Genomic DNA, 19844 nt, shown 5'->3' on the forward strand with positions numbered 1-19844 from the left:
ACTGGCACTCTGATATGTTTTTCTTAATGTCGAGTATCAGAACACTGGTCTGCTACTGACAAGCCTGCCTCTCACAATCCACTTTGTACAAACTGCTTTTAATCAGCTTTTGTCTGAGAAATCAGATAACCTGGCTACTCAGAATCCTGTGTGGTCAATGGTTTCCAGGAAGTGTCTGAAGGCCTTTCTGAAAGTAAAAAGAAAATCTCTGAAATACAGATTTCAGGCTGAGAGTCTTCCTGACTTCCTTAGTCAGGAATCTTTGAAGAAAGTCAAAATTCAACCTAGAATTGAGCCCAGGGTTAAATTTTGTTCTCTCTCTGTCTCCTTGAACTCCAGGCTGTCTCTTATGCATGACCATTCATAACATTCCACAGCAAATGTTCATTATATGGGTTAGAAAACATACAATGTTTATTTGGGAGGAAAAACAACGTGTGGTTTGGGTTAAAATGTGAAGGCTTCTGCCTCTCTTTCAAATGCTATCAGAACAATAGAAGTGAAATATGTACCTAAAAGCTTTGTAGGCCTGTTGTTTAGCACTGTAAAGAAAAATTAGAAAATGGGTAATTTCTACTGGTCACATAAAACAATGACCATGCAGTGAGTGGATGGGAATTTTAGTCAACAATTGCTGGGGAATTATATGCAATCTCCATTTATTCATCTTCATTTGTCATAACATAATCATAATTTTTAAATAAGAAATTAAAAAAAAAAAACTAAAGAATACTGAAGCAAATTTGAAAAGCAACATTTCTCCAGCAATATTGGAAAAGGAGCCCATGTGATGCTAAATATTTCTCAAAGAAATGAAAACATTGTCTAATCTGCCTGATTTTTCTAGCAACAGTGAAATCATAAAGGTCACCCTGACAGATGAACTAAAACAATATGCTTCTCACAGTCCTTGCTGTTACAGTAGCAGTCAAGCAGCAGATTCATTTTCATTTTAATTATGTTTGTAAATAGTAGGAGAAGCAGGCAGAAGCAGCAGTGAGCCTCCCACTGAGACTCCATTGGTATCTGCAGAATTACAAGGATCACCTTTGGAGGTTTCATTATTTTTCAGTAGAATTTTATTGACCAGGGAGGGGGGAGTAGTGCCTTATTAAAATTCTGTTAGTTATAAAAGTTGTTTAAGGAAACACATGCCTTTGCCATAATGTCTTCCCACCTGATTATCAGTTCATTTATGGCTTCCCAGCTAACATTTATTCTTAAGACAGTGTAATTTTTGTGTAACCTTGATTGCTATCTAATTTGCTTACCAACTGATAATTAATCCCTGATATATTGCCCCTGGCACACAAACCCCATTGCTTAATGAAGCATTCAGCTACAGTCGCTTCACATCTACAAAAGAATCCATTGACAAAGCAGTCTTGAAAATTAGCTTTGGCTTAAGAATGCTGTAGCAACTCCTATGTTTTTACTAATGTGTATGTCATGCAGGCAATGTCAGTGTGTCAATTGACTGTTCTGTTTTCATTCTAGGTGAGGCATTGTGATAAACGATAGTGAAAATATATACACCATATTTGGGAGCTGACCTAAAGAAGCTAAGGTCTAGTGAGGAAGATTATACACTTGTCCAGATAAGGATTATGCAAAGTGCTATTATGCAAATAACAAGAGAGCTACTGAGAGATGCCCACCTCTGGAGTCTGGTAAAGCTTGCAAGAGAGAGGAGAACAAAACCCACCCGGGACAGGCACTGACCATATGGTGGAACTGCAGGAAAATGCAGCAGGGAATAGGAAGCAGTCAAAAGAGAAGGCAGGCCAGAGACCAGTGTTTTCCTTCTAAAGGAATAAGCAGAGTTAGCTCCACCACAATGTTAAAAGGTTCAAAAGTGGGAAATGAACCAGGTCTTTAGGCTTAGAATAAATTAGAATAACGAGATTTAAAAGGTCTTGACTGCTTAGGTCATAATATTCATCTTAACAACTGAGAGGTTTGCCAGAATTAGGATTCTGTATGCCACTGAAAAGTGAAACTGTATTTTTGTTTTCATCCTTTTGGATGTATCTCCTAAGAATTTTCAGAATGCAACTTCACTAAGTTATTTTGAAAGAGTTATACTATATGCTGTTTTTAGGCACTGCAAGCTGTGCTTCCCCTGTAGGGTTTATAACATATGTAGGAATAAAATATATGACAAAATATCTTAACAGGCTGGAGGGATAGGGAAGTAAAGTTAAATAGTAGAAAGTTTCTTGGGTTGTTTGGGAAGCAGTAAAAGTATTGTTTTATGACTGGCCAAGATAAATCAAGAATGTATGTTGAAAATGAGCTTAACTACAAAACAAATAATGAAAACGTTTAACTAAAAAAGCCAGTTCTAAAGAAGAAAATCAATTATAAAGGTAATTATTTCAAAAGAAATAACAATGATGAATAAAGGATGAAAGGGAAGGTAAAACAAATAGAAATACATAGCAAGATGACAAGTTTTCAGGACATTAAAAAAATACACTTTAAATGGAGGTGAACTAAAAATACTTAAAAGGCAAAGATTGTCACACCAGCATAAAATAGGCTATTTATACTATATGGAAAAATATCACATAAAAAAACACAAAAAGTATAGAAGTAAATGATGACAAAAAGATTACTTGTAATACATTCAACAAGGAAGGCTGTTATGTCAAAATCAGTCAAAATAGATTTAAAGATGAATATTAGAAGACATAATTTGGTTTCTTTATGATAGAAGAAAAAGCTCAACAAAACATGAAGCAATCCTAATCGTAAATACAGCAAATAATATGACTTCAAAATATGGATGACAGAAGTTGACAACAGAAAATGGAAAACAGACAAATACATAGTCATAGCCAAATATTTTAGCATACTTTTATAATTCCAAAAATGTTATTAGTGACAAAATACTTATAAAATGTACAATTTGCCAATTTGGCATAATTTGTCACATTTAGAACTGCTCAACAAAGTTCATTCTTTTAAGTGTGCATTTGAACATTTACCAAGGTAGACAATACCTTGCATCATAAAGCAGATCTCAAAAATTTCAAATTATTTAAATCACAGGGAATATATTCTCTGTCCACAACATAATTAAGCTTGAAGTTAATACTATAATGTTAAATAGAAATGGACAAACATAATTTGTAGACTTTAAAAAATAATGTTAAAAAACATTAAACAAATATTTCACAAAAGAGGATATTCAAACAACTAGGCACATATTAGTTGCCAAGGAAATGCAAACTAAACCCATAACTCAATATACACAACAGGAATAACTAATATTAAAAATCAGTCTCTCTGCTAGGTGTAGTGTCACATGCCTGTATACTAGTGAATCAAGAGGCTGAAGCAAGTGCATCTTGAGTTCAAGGCCAACCTCAGGAACATAGTGAAATCCTGTCACAAAATTTAAAAAATAATAATAATAATAAAAATAAAAAAGGACTGGGGATAGAGTTCAGTGGTAAATCATCCCTGACTTCAAACCCAGTCATTCCCCACATAGAGAAGGAATACATGGACTTGCTTGTAGTAAGGCAACCTTGATTGAACCATAGAAAGGTATGTTCTGTAGCCAAGAGTATCATCAGCTGTTTTGGTCAAAGAATTTACCTGAAGTTACAATGGAGGCCATTGACTGTGTTGTCTGCAAATTATCATCATAGAGGAAAGATGTAGCATTCTATCAAATTTGTTGATGTCAATGGCATGTTTTTTTTACTACTGAACCAGACTGAACCATAATCCAAGTTATGGAAATAGATACCACAATTTTATCACAAAGTCAATTTTTAAATTGTCTACATATGCTTACCAACACAGAATATTAATAAAATGACAAAACAAAGATATCTATGAATAGGAACTATATTTCTATATAGGTCAATCTCCAGATAGATAGATAGATGTTGGGACTAAAGACACGTTAACTAACTCAGGCTGACTCCTTACTCCCTGGCGAGTGAGCAAGATCAAGGCCTCAAAGGCAGTTTCAAAAGTTAATGACGACCCTGGGTTCACTGGACCACCATCAGGGATTGGTTAACAACAGTTCCGCGAACGTGATCAGCTCGTGCTTGCCATATAGTCCTAAGGGACTCTCGCCTGCGTGAACCCCCCTGCCTTGCTGACCTTTAAGCTGATTGGTTCCCACCTAGCCCCCACCCTACATAAAAGTTGTGTGATTTCCTCAATAAACGAGTTCCTGCTGTGACTGGTCTCCCTGACGCGTCTGATTGTCCTCCACGCGGAGGGCTGGGAGCAGGCGGTTAGTTGGCCCTACCTATCCTGGTCTGACCTTGTTGGGGAGTGTCCCCTTCCCTTGTTGCTGGTCGAGAAGGGCAGGGGGGCTTAAGACCCCGAAAGATAGATAGATAGAACAACACTTTCCAATCAAGCAAGTAAAGCCATCATTTCTCAACTGTAACATCTAAAACTTCACCCTGATTTGAAGACCACCCAAAAGGACCAGGAATTGACTGAAGAGAGACAAATATTTGCTCAGATGGAAAACAAGTCTATAAATACACACTTAGACACTTAGTTTCATTTGGGTGGGGGTTATTTGGCCACCCTCATCCACCTACAGAAAGTGCTTAAGAAAACAAAACGGCCATCTACTGAATCCTGTGGAACTAATAATTGCAAATAAATAGCAGAGCATTTGACTCATTCTCAAGGAAAATGAAAGACGGTTGGGCATGAATATATTTATCTCAAGAGCTAGACAGAGAATAAAGCATAATTCCTTTTTATTTTATTAAAGTATGGATTTGTAGACATACAAAGCATCCATAGTATGGCTGGATAGTAGGTAGTTGTTATGGTTTGGATATGAGGTGTCCCCCAAAAGTTCTCTGTTAATGTAGAGATATTCAGAGGTAAATATTAAATCATGAGAGCTGTGATCTAACCAGTCCATCCTAGTTTGAATGGCCTGGTTGGGTTGTAACTGTAGGCAGGTGGGTCAGTGTTGGAGATGGGTCACTGGAGGAGTGACTGGAAAGGTTTGTCTTCAGTTCCTTCTGAGTCTTTCCCTCTCTCTCTCTCTCTCTCTCTCTCTCTCTCTCTCTCTCTCTCTCTCTCTCTTTCTATCTCTATCTCTATCTCATGACAGTCCATGTCTCTTTGCTTGAAAATTTCCATTAATGAAACTCATTTTACATTTATGTCATATAATGCTAGCAGTAGACTTTTGATAATTATGTTTCATTATGAACATATCCACAATATTATTTTTAGTATGGATATTTCATCATACAATTAACCATTAGTGTGGCACTAAAAATCAGTTTTAATAGCTCTCTGCTATTTCAAATAATATTGAACATACCTCATGCTTTTGAATATATTTGTAGTATCATTCTTTAGAATTAATTGATTAAAGAGAGAAAGAGCATTTATTATTATTATGAATCCATATCCCTAATATCTAAAGGTACAAGGTCAATAACTCACAAGGCTTTCCTAAGTGACCTCTGCTCTGCCTCCTCTAACCTGGTCTTCACATTGTTGCCAGTGTATTTAGCATAGACCTGACAGCTCCATTTTCCTGATTCTTCTCCAGTCCCCATGGATTTTAGAATTAAGTACCTATGATTTGTGAAAGCAAGAGAGGGCCCCTGATGAACAGATTATATTTCTGAAGAGGATGTATACTAGAACTTTTCCATTCTCACCTCCTGCCAACTCATTGATCACTTGCTTTTTCTTTTCTGCCTAATATTTCCAGTCCAAGCATCTCAAACTCCTCCTTTTGAGTCTTTCATTATTCACTACTGCATGGTCAGCTTCTGGCACAATTACAGGAATGTATGAAAGCAGCCCATAACATGTTTAATGAATGAATAAATAAGTGAATGACTTAAGATCAAATACCCTTCCTACAAATTATTATTACATCTGGTCCGTCTACCAATAAGATTTCTTTTTAACCAGTTCGTCTTCTATACCAGTTTCATGGTGATAAGGACTGTACCTATCACAAAATGTTAATTGAATAAGTGAATGAAGTTCATGTCTTTCACATTTAAAGATGAAAATCCTGATGCCTATGGATAGGGTGTGTCTCTTCAAGTGACATGAAGTTAATTTAAGTGGCAGAAGGCAATAGATATCATATACTTGTTCTTAATTTAGATCTCTTTCTAGTAGGCATATAGCATTTTTAAATAAATATATACTGCTTTCTTTTTCAGGGTTGTATTTTTTTGAAGAATATTTGTGCTAAAATGTAAATGATGTTTTTCCTTTCTGTTTTTGCTTTCCTCTTTAATAAATAGATGACCTAGTACCTCTACTCTCTTGTTCACCTTCAGTTCTTAATTTATGATAATATCTGGTTCATCTACCTCACTTTTCTTTTTTTTTATTGTAAACAAATGGGATACATGTTGTTTCTCTGTTTGTACATGGTGTAAAGGCATACCATTTGTGTAATCATAAATTTACATAGGGTAATGTTGTTTGATTCATTCTGTTATTTTTTCCCTTCCCCCCACCCCTCCCACCCCTTTTCCCTCTATACAGTCCTTCCTTCCTCCATTCTTGCCCCCCTCCCTAACCCTAACTCTAACCCTGACACTAACCCCTCCCACCCCCCATTATGTGTCATCATCCACTTATTAGCGATATCATTTGTCCTTTGTTTTTTTGAGATTGGCTTATCTCACTTAACATGATATTCTCCAATTTCATCCATTTGTCTGCAAATGCCATAATTTTATCATTCTTTATGGCTGAGTAATATTCCATTGTATATATATACCACTGTTTCTTTATCCATTCATCAATTGAAGGACATCTAGGTTGGTTCCACAATCTGGCTATTGTGAACTGAGCAGCTATGAACATTGATGTGGCTGTATCTCTGTAATATGCTGATTTTAAGTCCTTTGGGTATAGGCCAAGGAGTGGAATAGCTGGGTCAAATGGTGGTTCCATTCCAAGTTTTCTAAGGAGTCTCCACACTGCTTTCCAGAGGGGCTGCACTGATTTGCAGCCCCACATCCTCGCCAACACCTGTTGTTGCTTGTATTCTTGATAATTCTTGATAATCGCCATTCTAATTGGGCTGCGATGGAATCTTAGGGTGGTTTTGATTTGCATTTCTCTTATTACTAGAGATGTTGAACATTTTTCCATATGTTTGTTGATTGCTTGTAGATCTTCTTCTGTGAAGTGTCTATTCATTTCCTTAGCCCATTTGTCGATTGGATTATTTGCATTCTTGTTGTAGAGTTTTTTACCTCACTTTTCATTGTGAAGGTCAAGATAAAAAGTGCGTCTATTTATGAAAAGAAACAATACACTGTATGAGTGACTTGTGATTTATCATTTTTTAACATGGTCATGAGTATTAACAAAGCCTTATTTAAAGATGTTTCTGATCACACAGAACAGGGATCCAGGACCTGTTGACCTATGAGAGAATAAACACTGTTGCTACAGTCTTATATTTGTGCCTATAGGAATTTCTGAAGGCATAAAGAACATGTGACAAAGAAACAGAAAAGTAAATGCAGAAACATGAGACTAATGCATACTTTAACTAAGTTCCCACTTAACAGTTACAGAAATATCATCGTTTCTCAATTGCTCTGTGGTTGAGATACATAACGTTATCCGAGAGTTTGGAGAGGTTTGTCATGCATTATCCAGTATCGAAACACATGACACCCATGTACCCACAGAGATGAGTCTTCAACTGAAAACACTGAATTGCACGAGAGGTTGACTACCACACTGTGTATGCATAAGCCATGTGCATGGAAGAGTAGTAATGGAACTCCCATGCAGTCAACAGGTGTGAAGACATAGTACTTGCAGGGCATTTGGGAAATGGATGAAGAAATGAAAACATGAGATAATATGAACTTGAAATATAAGTTGAATCAATGAAATATAGCTTTGTAATACACTGGACTTTCATTTTAGTCCCTGTTATCTACCTGCTGCTTCTGCGAGGGAACCTATTCAGACAGGTTGCTTTGAGTGCCTACTTAGTGATGATGACAGAGGGTTTTAAAAAATAAATCATTGCTTTGCTTTGTTTTGTTTATTTCTGCATCTCTCTTTCCTTGCAGTTAAGATAATGTGCAACTTCCTACCTGCTCAGTAACTTTGTTTCATGGCTACTTAGGCATTTCATAACCACAACAGTAAAGTTAATCTCTACTCTTACCCAAACATGGCTCTCTTTCTATTACTCCTCAATAAGTGGTAAAACCATCCACCCAACAACTAGAGCAAAATACTTGAGATGCCAATTTGCCTACTTCTTTCACTCCCTGTATTCATTTTATCAACCTATTCTGTCAATACTTTCTTCAAAGCAGATCATAAATCTTCCAAGTCCTCTTCGGCTCTGCTACTGTAATCTCATTCCAAGTCATCATTATATCTTACCTGGACTGCTGCATCACTGAATCAATCATCCTGTCCCTGGAGTAACCATTTTCCACAAAGCTGAGAGATGGATTTTTTTTTTCTTAAATGATGTCTTTCTTCCCTTAAAACCCTGAAATGATTCTTTAACACATTCAAAATAAAACTGAACTCCTTCCCATGAACTGCAAGTCTCTAGATGAAGAGTCTCCAACTCCCCAGTTCCCATCTCTACTTCAGGGAAATCTGATTATATATATGTTTGTTGGTCACAAATCAAGTGTCAACTAGAGAGATTTTACCTCATGGTCTAATCTACAGTAGCCTCACCCTTTAACCCTCTGCCTCACATGCATATATTTGCCTTTGTTATTATAGCACATGCCCACACAATTAGAAGTGATCTTATGCACTTATTTATCTCCCCACACTGTATACTGTATAATGAAAGTGGGCACTATATTCGAGGTGAATAGGAGACATTAAAAAAACTGTGCAATAAGTGTGCTCATTCATAACAAGCAAATCAAAGTCTGGAACAAAGCTGAATTCCTAGTAATAGAATTTGGAAAAAAAATAGCAAGAATCAGAACATGCTGATATATAGCAGGTAAAATTTTACCACTACTTCCTTAAGGGTTGCAGCTAGGTCTGAAAATTAAATTGATATAAAACATAATCTGGAAAACAGAGTAACAGGAGAAAAGAATACAAATTTAATATGTCTTACATGACACACAAATCTTCATAAGGAAGACTCAAAGCAGCAAAACATAAATGTTCTGAAATCAGGTTGGACAAAGAGAGATGATTGTGGAACACTAACTAATTTATGTGGAAAGGCTAAAGATAAGACTTTTTTTTTTTAACAAAGTTTGTTTAACAAAATTCTCTTGGCTGTGGCCCCTCATCCAAGAATGTTCTTTTCTCCTGGCCCAAGGCAGGCATCGTTCAGATGAGATTTTTTTTATAATCTCTTGATTTCAGGAAGAAAGGGAGAGATGAAAATATCCTCTTTGCATCTGTGAATGTTCACGTGCCTTGAGCTCAAAATAATCCTTATGCCTAAGTGCCACCCTGAGTGACACCCCACTATTGAAGGTGAGATTCTAAAGCACATCTGGCCTGTTGGGCGGTGCTCTGACACAGACTGAGCTGGCAAAAGTACTGTCTAAAAGAGGTGTTTCCTCAATTGCTTAGTTATAACAAACAGTTTTCTTCCATCTTTCCAGGCTGAAGGAATATTTAGTACTGCATACAGGATTCATTCCTAAGCACTGATTTTTCCTTCATGTGTTATGAATAAAACAGGGGAATAAAGTCATGAGTTAAGAAAACAGTATAATATTTATGTATGTTCTAAATAAACTTCATGCTTGTCCTTTTATTGTCCTTAGGAACCCAATGTGTCCTTGGCCCAGGTCCACCACCTGCACACAACTCCAGTGACGTGACCCAGTCTGGCCAAGGCCCAATCCGCAGTCTAGTGCCCACCCTGCAGCTGGACATCAACCAACACGTGGAGGTGCCTCTGCCTGCCATCATGGATTATTCCCCACCTGGAGGTCACCATCCCTAGTGGGGCAGCTCCCTTCTTGGGACATGGGATACCGCATTATCAAGTTCCTCTCAGGCATCAGGCTACTGAAGACTAGGAGGTTTGAATAGTATAGTTTTATTGCAGATTTTTTTTTTATTAAGTATTATTGTGATTATTCCTACTTTTCTTTTTTATTATTTTTATCACTCTCTCTATTTTCCTCTTATCTATCTATTTCCTTGGCAACTCTATCTCCCTTTTCTAACAGCCAATTTCTTTTGATTCTGCTTTCACTATTCCATGACATAGTACCACTATAGACTCACTTCTTATCTCTTTAACATTACATCTTACACCTCCTCCTCACTCTCTTTGTCCACCATTAGAAATTGTGGACCTTATTGCAAACCATTCTTTATTCTATAGATAATAACAGAACTCATCATCTCTGTTTATTAAGACAATATTGTTTATATCTTAATAGGGATTATTTGGATTAAGGGTGCATATTGTTCATATTGTGTGATACTAATATTGATCTCCTACTTTAAGGTGAAGTATTGGAAACCTGCAGGGACACTATAAACCGATAGGGGGGAAATTGCAATAACTGAGATTCACACTGTTAGAAGTGAAGATACATGAACAACACGAGAAAACAAGGGAAGAAAGTGTCCCAAACAAACCTAGATGCTATATTCATATATCCAATGACAGCATGGTAAAAGAAATGTTAGAAAGGGGTTCAGAATGTACATAATTGAAATGATCCAAGAGGCAAAGGATGAGATACATAAGCAAATGCAGGCAATGAAATATGGCACCAATAAACAGTCAAAAGAGCAATTGTAGGAAGCAAAAGATCATTTCAATAAAGAGATAGGCATTCTGAAAAAAGAAAACCAAACAGAAATCCTTGAAATGAAGGAAACAATAAATCAAATTAAAACATCAATAGAAAGCATAACCAACAGACTAGATCACTTGGAAGACAGAACCTCAGACAAGGAAGAAAAAATATTTAATCTTGCAAACAAAGTTGACCAAACAGAAAAGTTGGTAAGAAATCATAAATGGAAACTCCAAGGATTATGGGATATCATGAAAAGACCAAATTTAAAAATTATTTGGATTGAGGAAGGCACAGAGATACAAACCAAAGGAATGAATAATCCATTCAATGGAATAATATCAGGAAATTCCCCAAATCTGAAGAATGAAATGGAAAATCAAATACAAGAGGCTTATAGGACACCAAATGTACAAAATTACAATAGCTCCACACTGAGGCACATTATAATGAAAATGCTAAACATCCAAAATAAAGATAGAATTTTAAAGGCTGTGAGAGAAAACCATCAGATTACATGTAGGGGGAAACCAATACAGATATCAACAGATTTCTCAGCCCAGAACATACAAGCTAGAAGGGCCTGGAACAACATTTTTCAAGCTCTGAAAGAAAATGGATGCCAACTAAGAAACTTATACGCAGCAAAACTTACCTTCAGATTTGACGATTAAATAAAATCCTTCCATGATAAACAAAAGTTATAAGAATTTACAAATAGAAAGCCTGCACTACAGAACATTCTCAGCAAAATATTCCATGAGGAAAAAATGAAAAACAACAATGTAAGTGAGCAAGGGAGAAAATACCCTAATGGAAAAGTCAATAAAGGAGAAACTAAATCAAGTTAAAAACCAAAAATAAGCCAAAATATTCAGGAATACAAGTCATATCTCAATAATAACTCTAAATGTTAAAACTGGCAGATTGGATTAAAAAGAAAGACCCAACAATATGTTGCCTTTAAGAGACTCATCTCATAGAAAGATACCCACAGACTAAAGTGAAAGGATGGGAGAAAACATACCACATACACAGACTCATTAAAAAGACAGGGGTATCCATCCTCATATCAGATAAAGCAGAATTCAAACCAAAATTAATTAGAAGGGATAAAGAAGGACATTTCATACTGCTTAAGAGAAGTATAAATCAGCAAGACATAATGATCATAAATATTTGTGTCCCAAACAATGGTGCATCTATGTACATCAAACAAATCCTTCTTAATTCCAGGAACCAAATAGATCACAACACAATAATACGAGGTGACTTTAACACACCTCTCTCACCATTGGATAGATCCTCCAAACAAAAATTGAACAAAGAAACCAGAGAACTCAATAACACAATCAATAATTTAGGCTTAACAAACATATATAAAATATTCCATACATCAAGAAGCAAATATACTTTCTATTCATCAGCACATGGATTTTTCTTTAAAGTAGACTATATTTTATGTCACAGAGCTACTATTAGGAAATACAATAAAGTACAGATACTACCTTGTATTCTACCAAACCATAATTGAATGAAATTAGAAAATGATAAAATAAAAAACATAAACTACTCCAACACCTGGAGACTAAATAATATGCTATTGAATAATGCATGGATAACAGAAGACAACAGGGGGGCAGATAAAAAATTTCTTAGAGGTAAACGAGAACACAATACAACATATCAAAATCTGTGGGATACTATGAAAGCAGTACTAAGAGAAAAATTTATTGCATGAAGTGTATTCAGTAAAAAAAGAAAAAGTCAACTAATAAATAACCTAACATTACAGCTTTAAGTCCTAGATAAAGAAGAACAGATTAACAACAAAAGTAGTAGAAGATAGGAAATAGTTAAAAATCAGAGCTGAAATCAATGAAATTGAAACAAAAAATTGACAAAACAAAAAGTTGGTTCTTTGAAAAAATAAACAAATTGATAAAACCTCAGTCACACTAATGAAGAGAAGGAAAGACAAAACTCAAAGTACTAAGATTCCTGATGAAAAAGCAAATATCAAGACAGACATTATTGAAATACAAAATATAATTAGAAGCTATTTTGAAAATCTATACTCCAACAAAATAGAAAATCTTGAAGACACTGAAGCCATCAAAAGCCAATCAACCAAGAAAAGTCTGGGACCAGATGGATTCTCAACCAAGTTCTACAAGACCTTTAAAGAAGAATTCATTCCAATACTCCTCAAAGAATTCCATGAAATAGATTAGGAGGAAACCCTTCCAAACTCATTCCATGAAGCTACTATCACCCTAATACCAAAACCAGAGAAAGATACATGTAGGAAAGAAAACTTCAGACCAATATCTTTATTGAACATTGATGCAAAAATTCTTAACAAAATTTTAACAAATCACATACAAAAACATATTAAAAAGATAGTGCAACGTGATCAAGTGGGTTTCATCCCAGGGATGCGAGGTTGGTTCAAAATCTGGAAATCAATAAATGTAATTCACCACATCAACAGACTTAAAGTTAAGAATCATGATGATTTCAACAGATGTTGAGTGGTGGCAACAGAGTATTTAGAAATATCCACAAAATACTATGCTATATAGATGAACCTATATTAATATCATATATAATTGTCTTGCAACTAATTCTATATATATATGTATGCATACACACAATACATATATATGTGGGTGTGTTGCACAGTTCTTTTGCTATATAGTTATATTTGGGATATTAATACCTTATCAGATACGTGATTTGCAAATATTTTCTTCAATTCCACTTCCATTTTATTGCTTTTGTTTGCTGTGAAGAATCTTTTTAGTCTGAGCAATCCCACCAGGTTATTTTTGCTTTTGTTGCCTGTGCTTTTAGTGTCATTTAACCCTTACCCCCAAAAAAATTCTGTGAAGAGCAATGTCAAAGATTCTGTTCCCTGATAGTTTTTGGAGGTTTTATACTTTCAAGCATTAGATTTAACTCTTTAATTCATTTTGAGTTAACTTTTGCATTAACATTTGATGTTGTGAGGAGATAAGGTAAGAATGCATAGTACCTGGTGTATATATAGATAAACCTATATTCATATCATGTATAATGGTCTTGCAATTTAATTCAGTGGGTGAAAAGTAATACTTGGGCAATACAATAAATATTAGGAAAAAATTCTTACATATTCATATTGTACTATGTACCACAACTAACAACCAATTTAATAGATTAAATATAAAAAATAAAAGATTTTTAAATAGAAAAGATACATAAGTGAATATAGTTCAATTTTTGGAATGTGTGAAAAAATTTTCTAAGTACACAAGCAATCAAAACTAAGCAGAGAAGTCACTGCACATAAATAAATAAGATACAAATTTCTAAAGGAGGGTAACATTGTTAAGAAAATAAAGCTGAATAAATTTAAAATCTGTATTCTACAAATTGACAAAATATTAATACAATTAATGTAAGAAACTTATTTGAACTTATTGGGAAGAAATGTAATAGTTAAATATGGCCATAGGGGTAAGAAAATATTTAGAAAAGGAACTATTATTAGTGATAAATATTTGACCAAAAATACTGAATTTCAATAGGAATTAAAGAAATGCACAAGAAAACAATGAAAATTTAAAACAACGTTGGCACACATGTGATAAGAAAAGGAACTCCGATATGGCAAAGGGAGTTGCAAATTTTTCAACTTAGGTTAAACAATGTGGCAACAAATATCAAGAAAAATTTTAAAATGTGCCTTTTATTCTAGAAGTTTTCATTTGGAATTTTGAATATAAAAATGTTTACAAAATTAAAAACTACATATAAATATTGTTAATAGCCATATTATGGGACATTCACCTAGTAGCATATTATATAGCCATGAGAATGATGTATTTAAAAGCACTGATAATTTTCAAATTTCCTTATGATGTATTATATCATAAATACAGCATATATATCATTGATCATATGAGTTTGTATAAAATGAATCTAACTTCATTTTCATAAACAGGGCAAAAGGAAGAAGACTGGAAAAATATAAAAATGTAATAGTTTTTCAAATTATAGCTTAGTGTAATATCTACCTTGATAATTTTTATAGTTTCAAATTTCTAAATGAGTATAATCTACTTTTACAAAACTAAAATATACAAATATTTTAAAAATATAAAAACAAAGAATTAAAAGGGAATAATAAATGAGTGTGACTTTAACATATGGAAATAGAATTTTTAATTAAGTATTTGATTTCAACCTTTTAGAACTTATGGGATTAATTTTTCTATATAATCAAATCGCAATATTTCTTAATTTAAACTCTCAGTTGTAAACAGTGATTACAACTGTTTCTGTTTCTTTGCTCTCCCCCCTTTTGAAACTATCAGCATTAGTTTTGAAATGATTCAATTCTTCTACAATTTATATAATAGTTCAGCTAAAGACTAATAAAGACGATGCATTTTTCTAAGGTAACTAAACTTCTGATTGCCAGGGTCAGTGAGAATTTGAACTCCTGATGTCTTTTGATTGAGTTAGTAAGAATAAACAGAATAAATACATCCACATCGCAAGGAAATATTATCCTATAAATAAAAACAATTAGAAGTGGGTGTATTCACCTATATTAATGGTTGTCTACAAATCTTTTGTTTGATATGTGGACCAAAATATGTCACTAAGAAGCTAACTGTTGGTTCTCTATCTTTTCAGTTGCTGAAATAGAACAAAATACTTGGTAGTTTTTGGTAAAACCAAATCCCATGAACAGTGGGTGACAAGGAAACTTCATTCTCACCAATTACTACTCTTTATATGCTTTTGATACATTGTGGAAGTTTATTCCTTTTTCCTCTGTTTTTTCTACACCAACTCTAAAGGGATATAGTAAAATAAGTTGTTATTTGTTAATAATCGATTGAGTTTTTCAATCCATTGATGTTAGTCTGCTGAAAAACCTAAATGTGCACCTTTATAGTAGCATTACAGAGTTTATAAGAGAACAAAAGAACAATGAAACAGCTGACTTCACATGCATGTATGAGGAAGGTATCTTTCAGTTGTCTAATCATTTCTATTTGAAAGTTCAGGAAATTATGAAGAAAATTTCTATTTTCTAGTAAGTACATCCAATTTTACCATATGCCAATAAATAGCAAAAAATAGCATTCTTCCCATATGGAAACCTACTTTACAAATTAAATTTATTTAATGTTTAAATCAAAAATCCTAAGAATTATAACTCAATGAACTTATTCAGTTTAAATTCGCATTTCAGAGAAAACTTCATGATAATTACATTAGGAAAAACAGATCAATTTATCAGGAAGGGTGAAAATCCCACACAATGGCAACAGCTCAAGCTGGGATGTAGTGAATGGAACTCCGTAACCACAGAGTGATTATTTTGACACGCTCAGCTGTTTAATATCATGCCTGACTGCCCCTTTCTGGATGATGATTTTCCTTTGTAGGATATGACAGGCCTAAATGAATTTGAACCCTTGTGAATTAAAACTCTCTCATTCATTTGCTTTGGCTAAAATCCCTTATGCTCTCAGCAAATGTGTCTTTTTCTTCTTGTGATGCATTTGAAGATACAACTACATGTGAGGAGCTAAGATTCCTATAACTGGAAGGAAAGAAGAACTAGTTAAATGAGGACAGAAAAAGAAACAGGAATGTTATAAATATCTAATCATTTATTTATTGATATCACAGTAAAACAGATTAATGAGCAATTTGAGGTTAAAACAATTTTCCAAATGAGCATTCATTTATACCTGGCTTCACAACTAAAATGCCTTTGGAGTCAAAAAAGTTACCTATGTGAGTGTATACCTGACAAGTTTTGAGTACTCCTATACTAGGTAATATTCTAGGTGTTTTTTAAGGTATTTATTTGTTTAATCCAATTCTCACTGTAATGTCTTTTCTTCTTTTTTGCATTCCTGGGGATTGAACCCAGGGGTGCTCTACCACTGAGCTACAACCCCAGTCTTTTTTATTTTTTATTTTTAAGCTAGAGTCTTGCTAGGTTTCCTAGGCTGGCCCCAGGTAGCTGGGATTACAGGCTACCACACTCACATTACCTTCTGTGAGGAAAGCACTATGATTAGTTTTCCATTAGATTTCATTAATTTCATTTTTGGAAAAATAGTAGAACTCAGAATTTCCCATTAGATTATGGTTTATCAACTTCATTTTTCTTTTTTATTGTTTTTAATTTGTTCCTATCTTTATATTCCACTGCCATTACTTTCTGTGTATGCCATTTGGAGTTAATGATCATAAAGTGTTTATCTACATCTTTTTGTTTGCCCAGTTTTTGCAAAAATGTATGTTTGTTTACATATTTTTCATTCATGTCAGTTTCTTCATACTCTAGATTTCAGTGTTTTTCACTTTCTCTGTGCCTGGTAGCCTTTAAGCTCCATCCACGTTGTTCTTTGTGCATTTACTTCATTGTGTCTAACTACTACAAAATTCTCTTGGTGTGTCTCTGTTACATTTTACCTACTCATTGCCTATACATCCTTATATTGCTCCATTCCTAAGCACTATTCAATTCTGTAATTTTGAAACTTGTACTTATTCCTAATATTTACAAAAATTTTTCATCCCCAGTTGGAAGGTAAGAAATCAGAGGTACAGAAATATTAAGTAACTACCCTAAATCACAAAGTATAGCCAGGATTCAATACTAGGTAGTCTGGACCCAAAGCACACACTTGGTCACTATTCTATACTTTAATTCTAGAAGGCAGAAATAAGTCTCTGAGATGAGTAATAAACTGGAGCGCATAGGTACTGCTTTGTGGCTTTTATATATGGAACAAAAGCCAAAAACAATAACTGAAGAATGTAGTTAAATGATAAACATTGTGGGTTTAATTTGTCCTGAAGCCACTAGTATCTGATCTCTATGTTAAATAATGTTTTTGTTCCCAGGAGAATCATTTTCTAAACCTGTTTTCATTAGCTACCACCAATGGCGAAAGGACAGATCCCATTGTGAACCAAGATCCTCTGTTTTGTGTGAATTTTTGTTTCTTTGGTTTTTGTCTTTTTATTGTTTTTTTACAATTAGGCAAAGGCTATCACTACAACTATTGGGAGAACTTTTTTTTGGTCACATTTGAGTCACAAAGAAAATTTAAAAATGTATGTCTGATGTCATGGGTGAGAACAGATAGGTACATTAAACTGATTCCAAGATTATGCAATAAACTTCTGGCAATTCAGTCCAGGACATAAAGGCCAAGAATGTATAAAAAATATCCTATTGTTTTATCAATCTATTCTAGAGATCACAAAGTCCATATGTTTTGGTTGACTTTTTTGCTGCTGTGACTAAAAGAACTGACAAGAACAATTTTATGAGGAAAAGTTTTTTTGGAGACTCACACTTTCAGAGTTCTCAGTCCAAAGACAGTCGGTTCCATTCCTTGGAGCCCAGATGAAGAAGAACATTAAGGCAAAAGAGTGTGGTAGAGAGAAGTGGCTCAAGACATGAGGACTAAGAAGCAGAGAGAGAGAGAGAGGGAGAGAGAGACACAGAGAAAGATTCCACTCACCAGATATGAAGCATGTACCCAAAGGCATGCCCACAATGACACATCTCTTCCAGCCACACCCTACCTGCCTTCAGTTACCACTCACTCATTAGTCTGTATAAGGGAATTGATTCACTGATTGGGTTAAGGCTCTCATAATCCAATCATTTCACCTCTAAGACTTTTTGCATCGTCTCACACATGAGCTTTTGGGAGACACATCCAAACTATAACACCACACAAAGCAGAAACAAAATCAAATGATCTTATTTGTTGTAACTATCTTTAAGTCAGCAAAAAGTAATTCCTCTAATGATTTAAACAAAAGCTAGTTGAAGAAGGGTGTGCATATTCAGAAAAAGTTTGAGATCTCTCCAACACAATTCTTTATGCCTAGCAAAAGGATATTAATCTAAGTTACAAAAAGGTCTTAGCATTTTGGCATTTATTAACACTGCTGTGTCTTTGCCCAAGTTCTTTTTGGCATACTCCAATCTGTTTCTACCCAAAACCACTGCATCTAGGATGCTTTTTAAAAAGTCCTCAAAGACCTTCTAGTTATGAAAGCCAATAACTATCTCTTAGTCTTCATCTAAATTTAATGCCCATCTGAATTGACCATATTAAGGACACTCTTCATCATTTCCTAAAGTCATCTGTTTTATGATTTTCCTCCTATTTTTACTTTCTCTTTAATATAAAAAATATTGTTGACCCACAAAATAAAGAAAGCTACAGATTAGTAAGTTTTCACAAATGCTCTTACCTAAGTAACTTCCGACTAGATCAAGAGATAGAATAACACCATCATATCACAAGTCTCCTTCTTGCCCCCTCCAAGTCACCCACTTCCTTCCTCCACAAAGCACCATCTTGATTCCTCTTAACATTTCCTCCTGTGCACTTTTGTGGGACTACAGAGAAGTTCTCTTTTTGTGTTTGACTTCTTTTTCTCAAAATTTTATTAATGAGCACCAACTATAATGTGTGATTTATATTTATAAATATAATTTATGAATTTGCTATAATTGGTCCATTCCCTTTTTGATGGGGTACATGTGGTTTCTCAGATTTGGAATCCTAACAATTCTACATAGAATTCATACAGTTATGCAAATTCTCTCCCTCCCGAAGTCAGTGTATAAATGTTCCTATTACTCCACAAACTTATAAGATTTGGTATTCTCGGTCACCTGGGTCATTAATCAAGTGGCTATAGATGGGTATAACCCTGTCAGGACTCTATTCTGTCCCATCGTTCTTTGTCCTTGAATTAATTAACCACTACATCTTATTTGATAATGGCTTTATAGTAATTCTTAATATGCACAGGTATAATGGGTTCTAACTTTGTTCTTCTTAAAATTTATCTTGACTCTCTTGACCATTTGCATTTCTCCATAGTAATAAGAATCTTCTTATCAGTTTAAAAAGATACACAAGGTAAAATTTTATTGGAAATGTATCTACAGAATAGTTTGAGAGCATAAGCAATATTGTGATATTGAGCTTTTCGATCAAGGGATATGATATATCTCTGCAATTA

General features: G+C 34.4%; 1 protein-coding gene across 3 annotated transcripts in view; it reads right to left on the bottom strand.

The window, feature by feature from the left end:
* Positions 1–19844, bottom strand: part of Gpc5 (glypican 5) — a 1347364-nt gene that overhangs the window by 828995 nt on the left and 498525 nt on the right. The window contains exon 7 of one of the 3 annotated variants that reach the window (XM_047554613.1): positions 7200–7279. The exons of the other annotated variants lie outside the window; for them this stretch is intronic. Within the exon in view, the coding sequence (XP_047410569.1) occupies positions 7262–7279 (18 nt within the window). The 3' untranslated portion in view covers positions 7200–7261. Of the gene's footprint in view, positions 1–7199; positions 7280–19844 lie in introns of those variants that run through there. 3 annotated transcript variants of the gene reach the window in all.

This window comes from Sciurus carolinensis, chromosome 5 (assembly GCF_902686445.1).
Source record: "Sciurus carolinensis chromosome 5, mSciCar1.2, whole genome shotgun sequence".
Taxonomy (NCBI): Eukaryota; Metazoa; Chordata; class Mammalia; order Rodentia; family Sciuridae; genus Sciurus; species Sciurus carolinensis.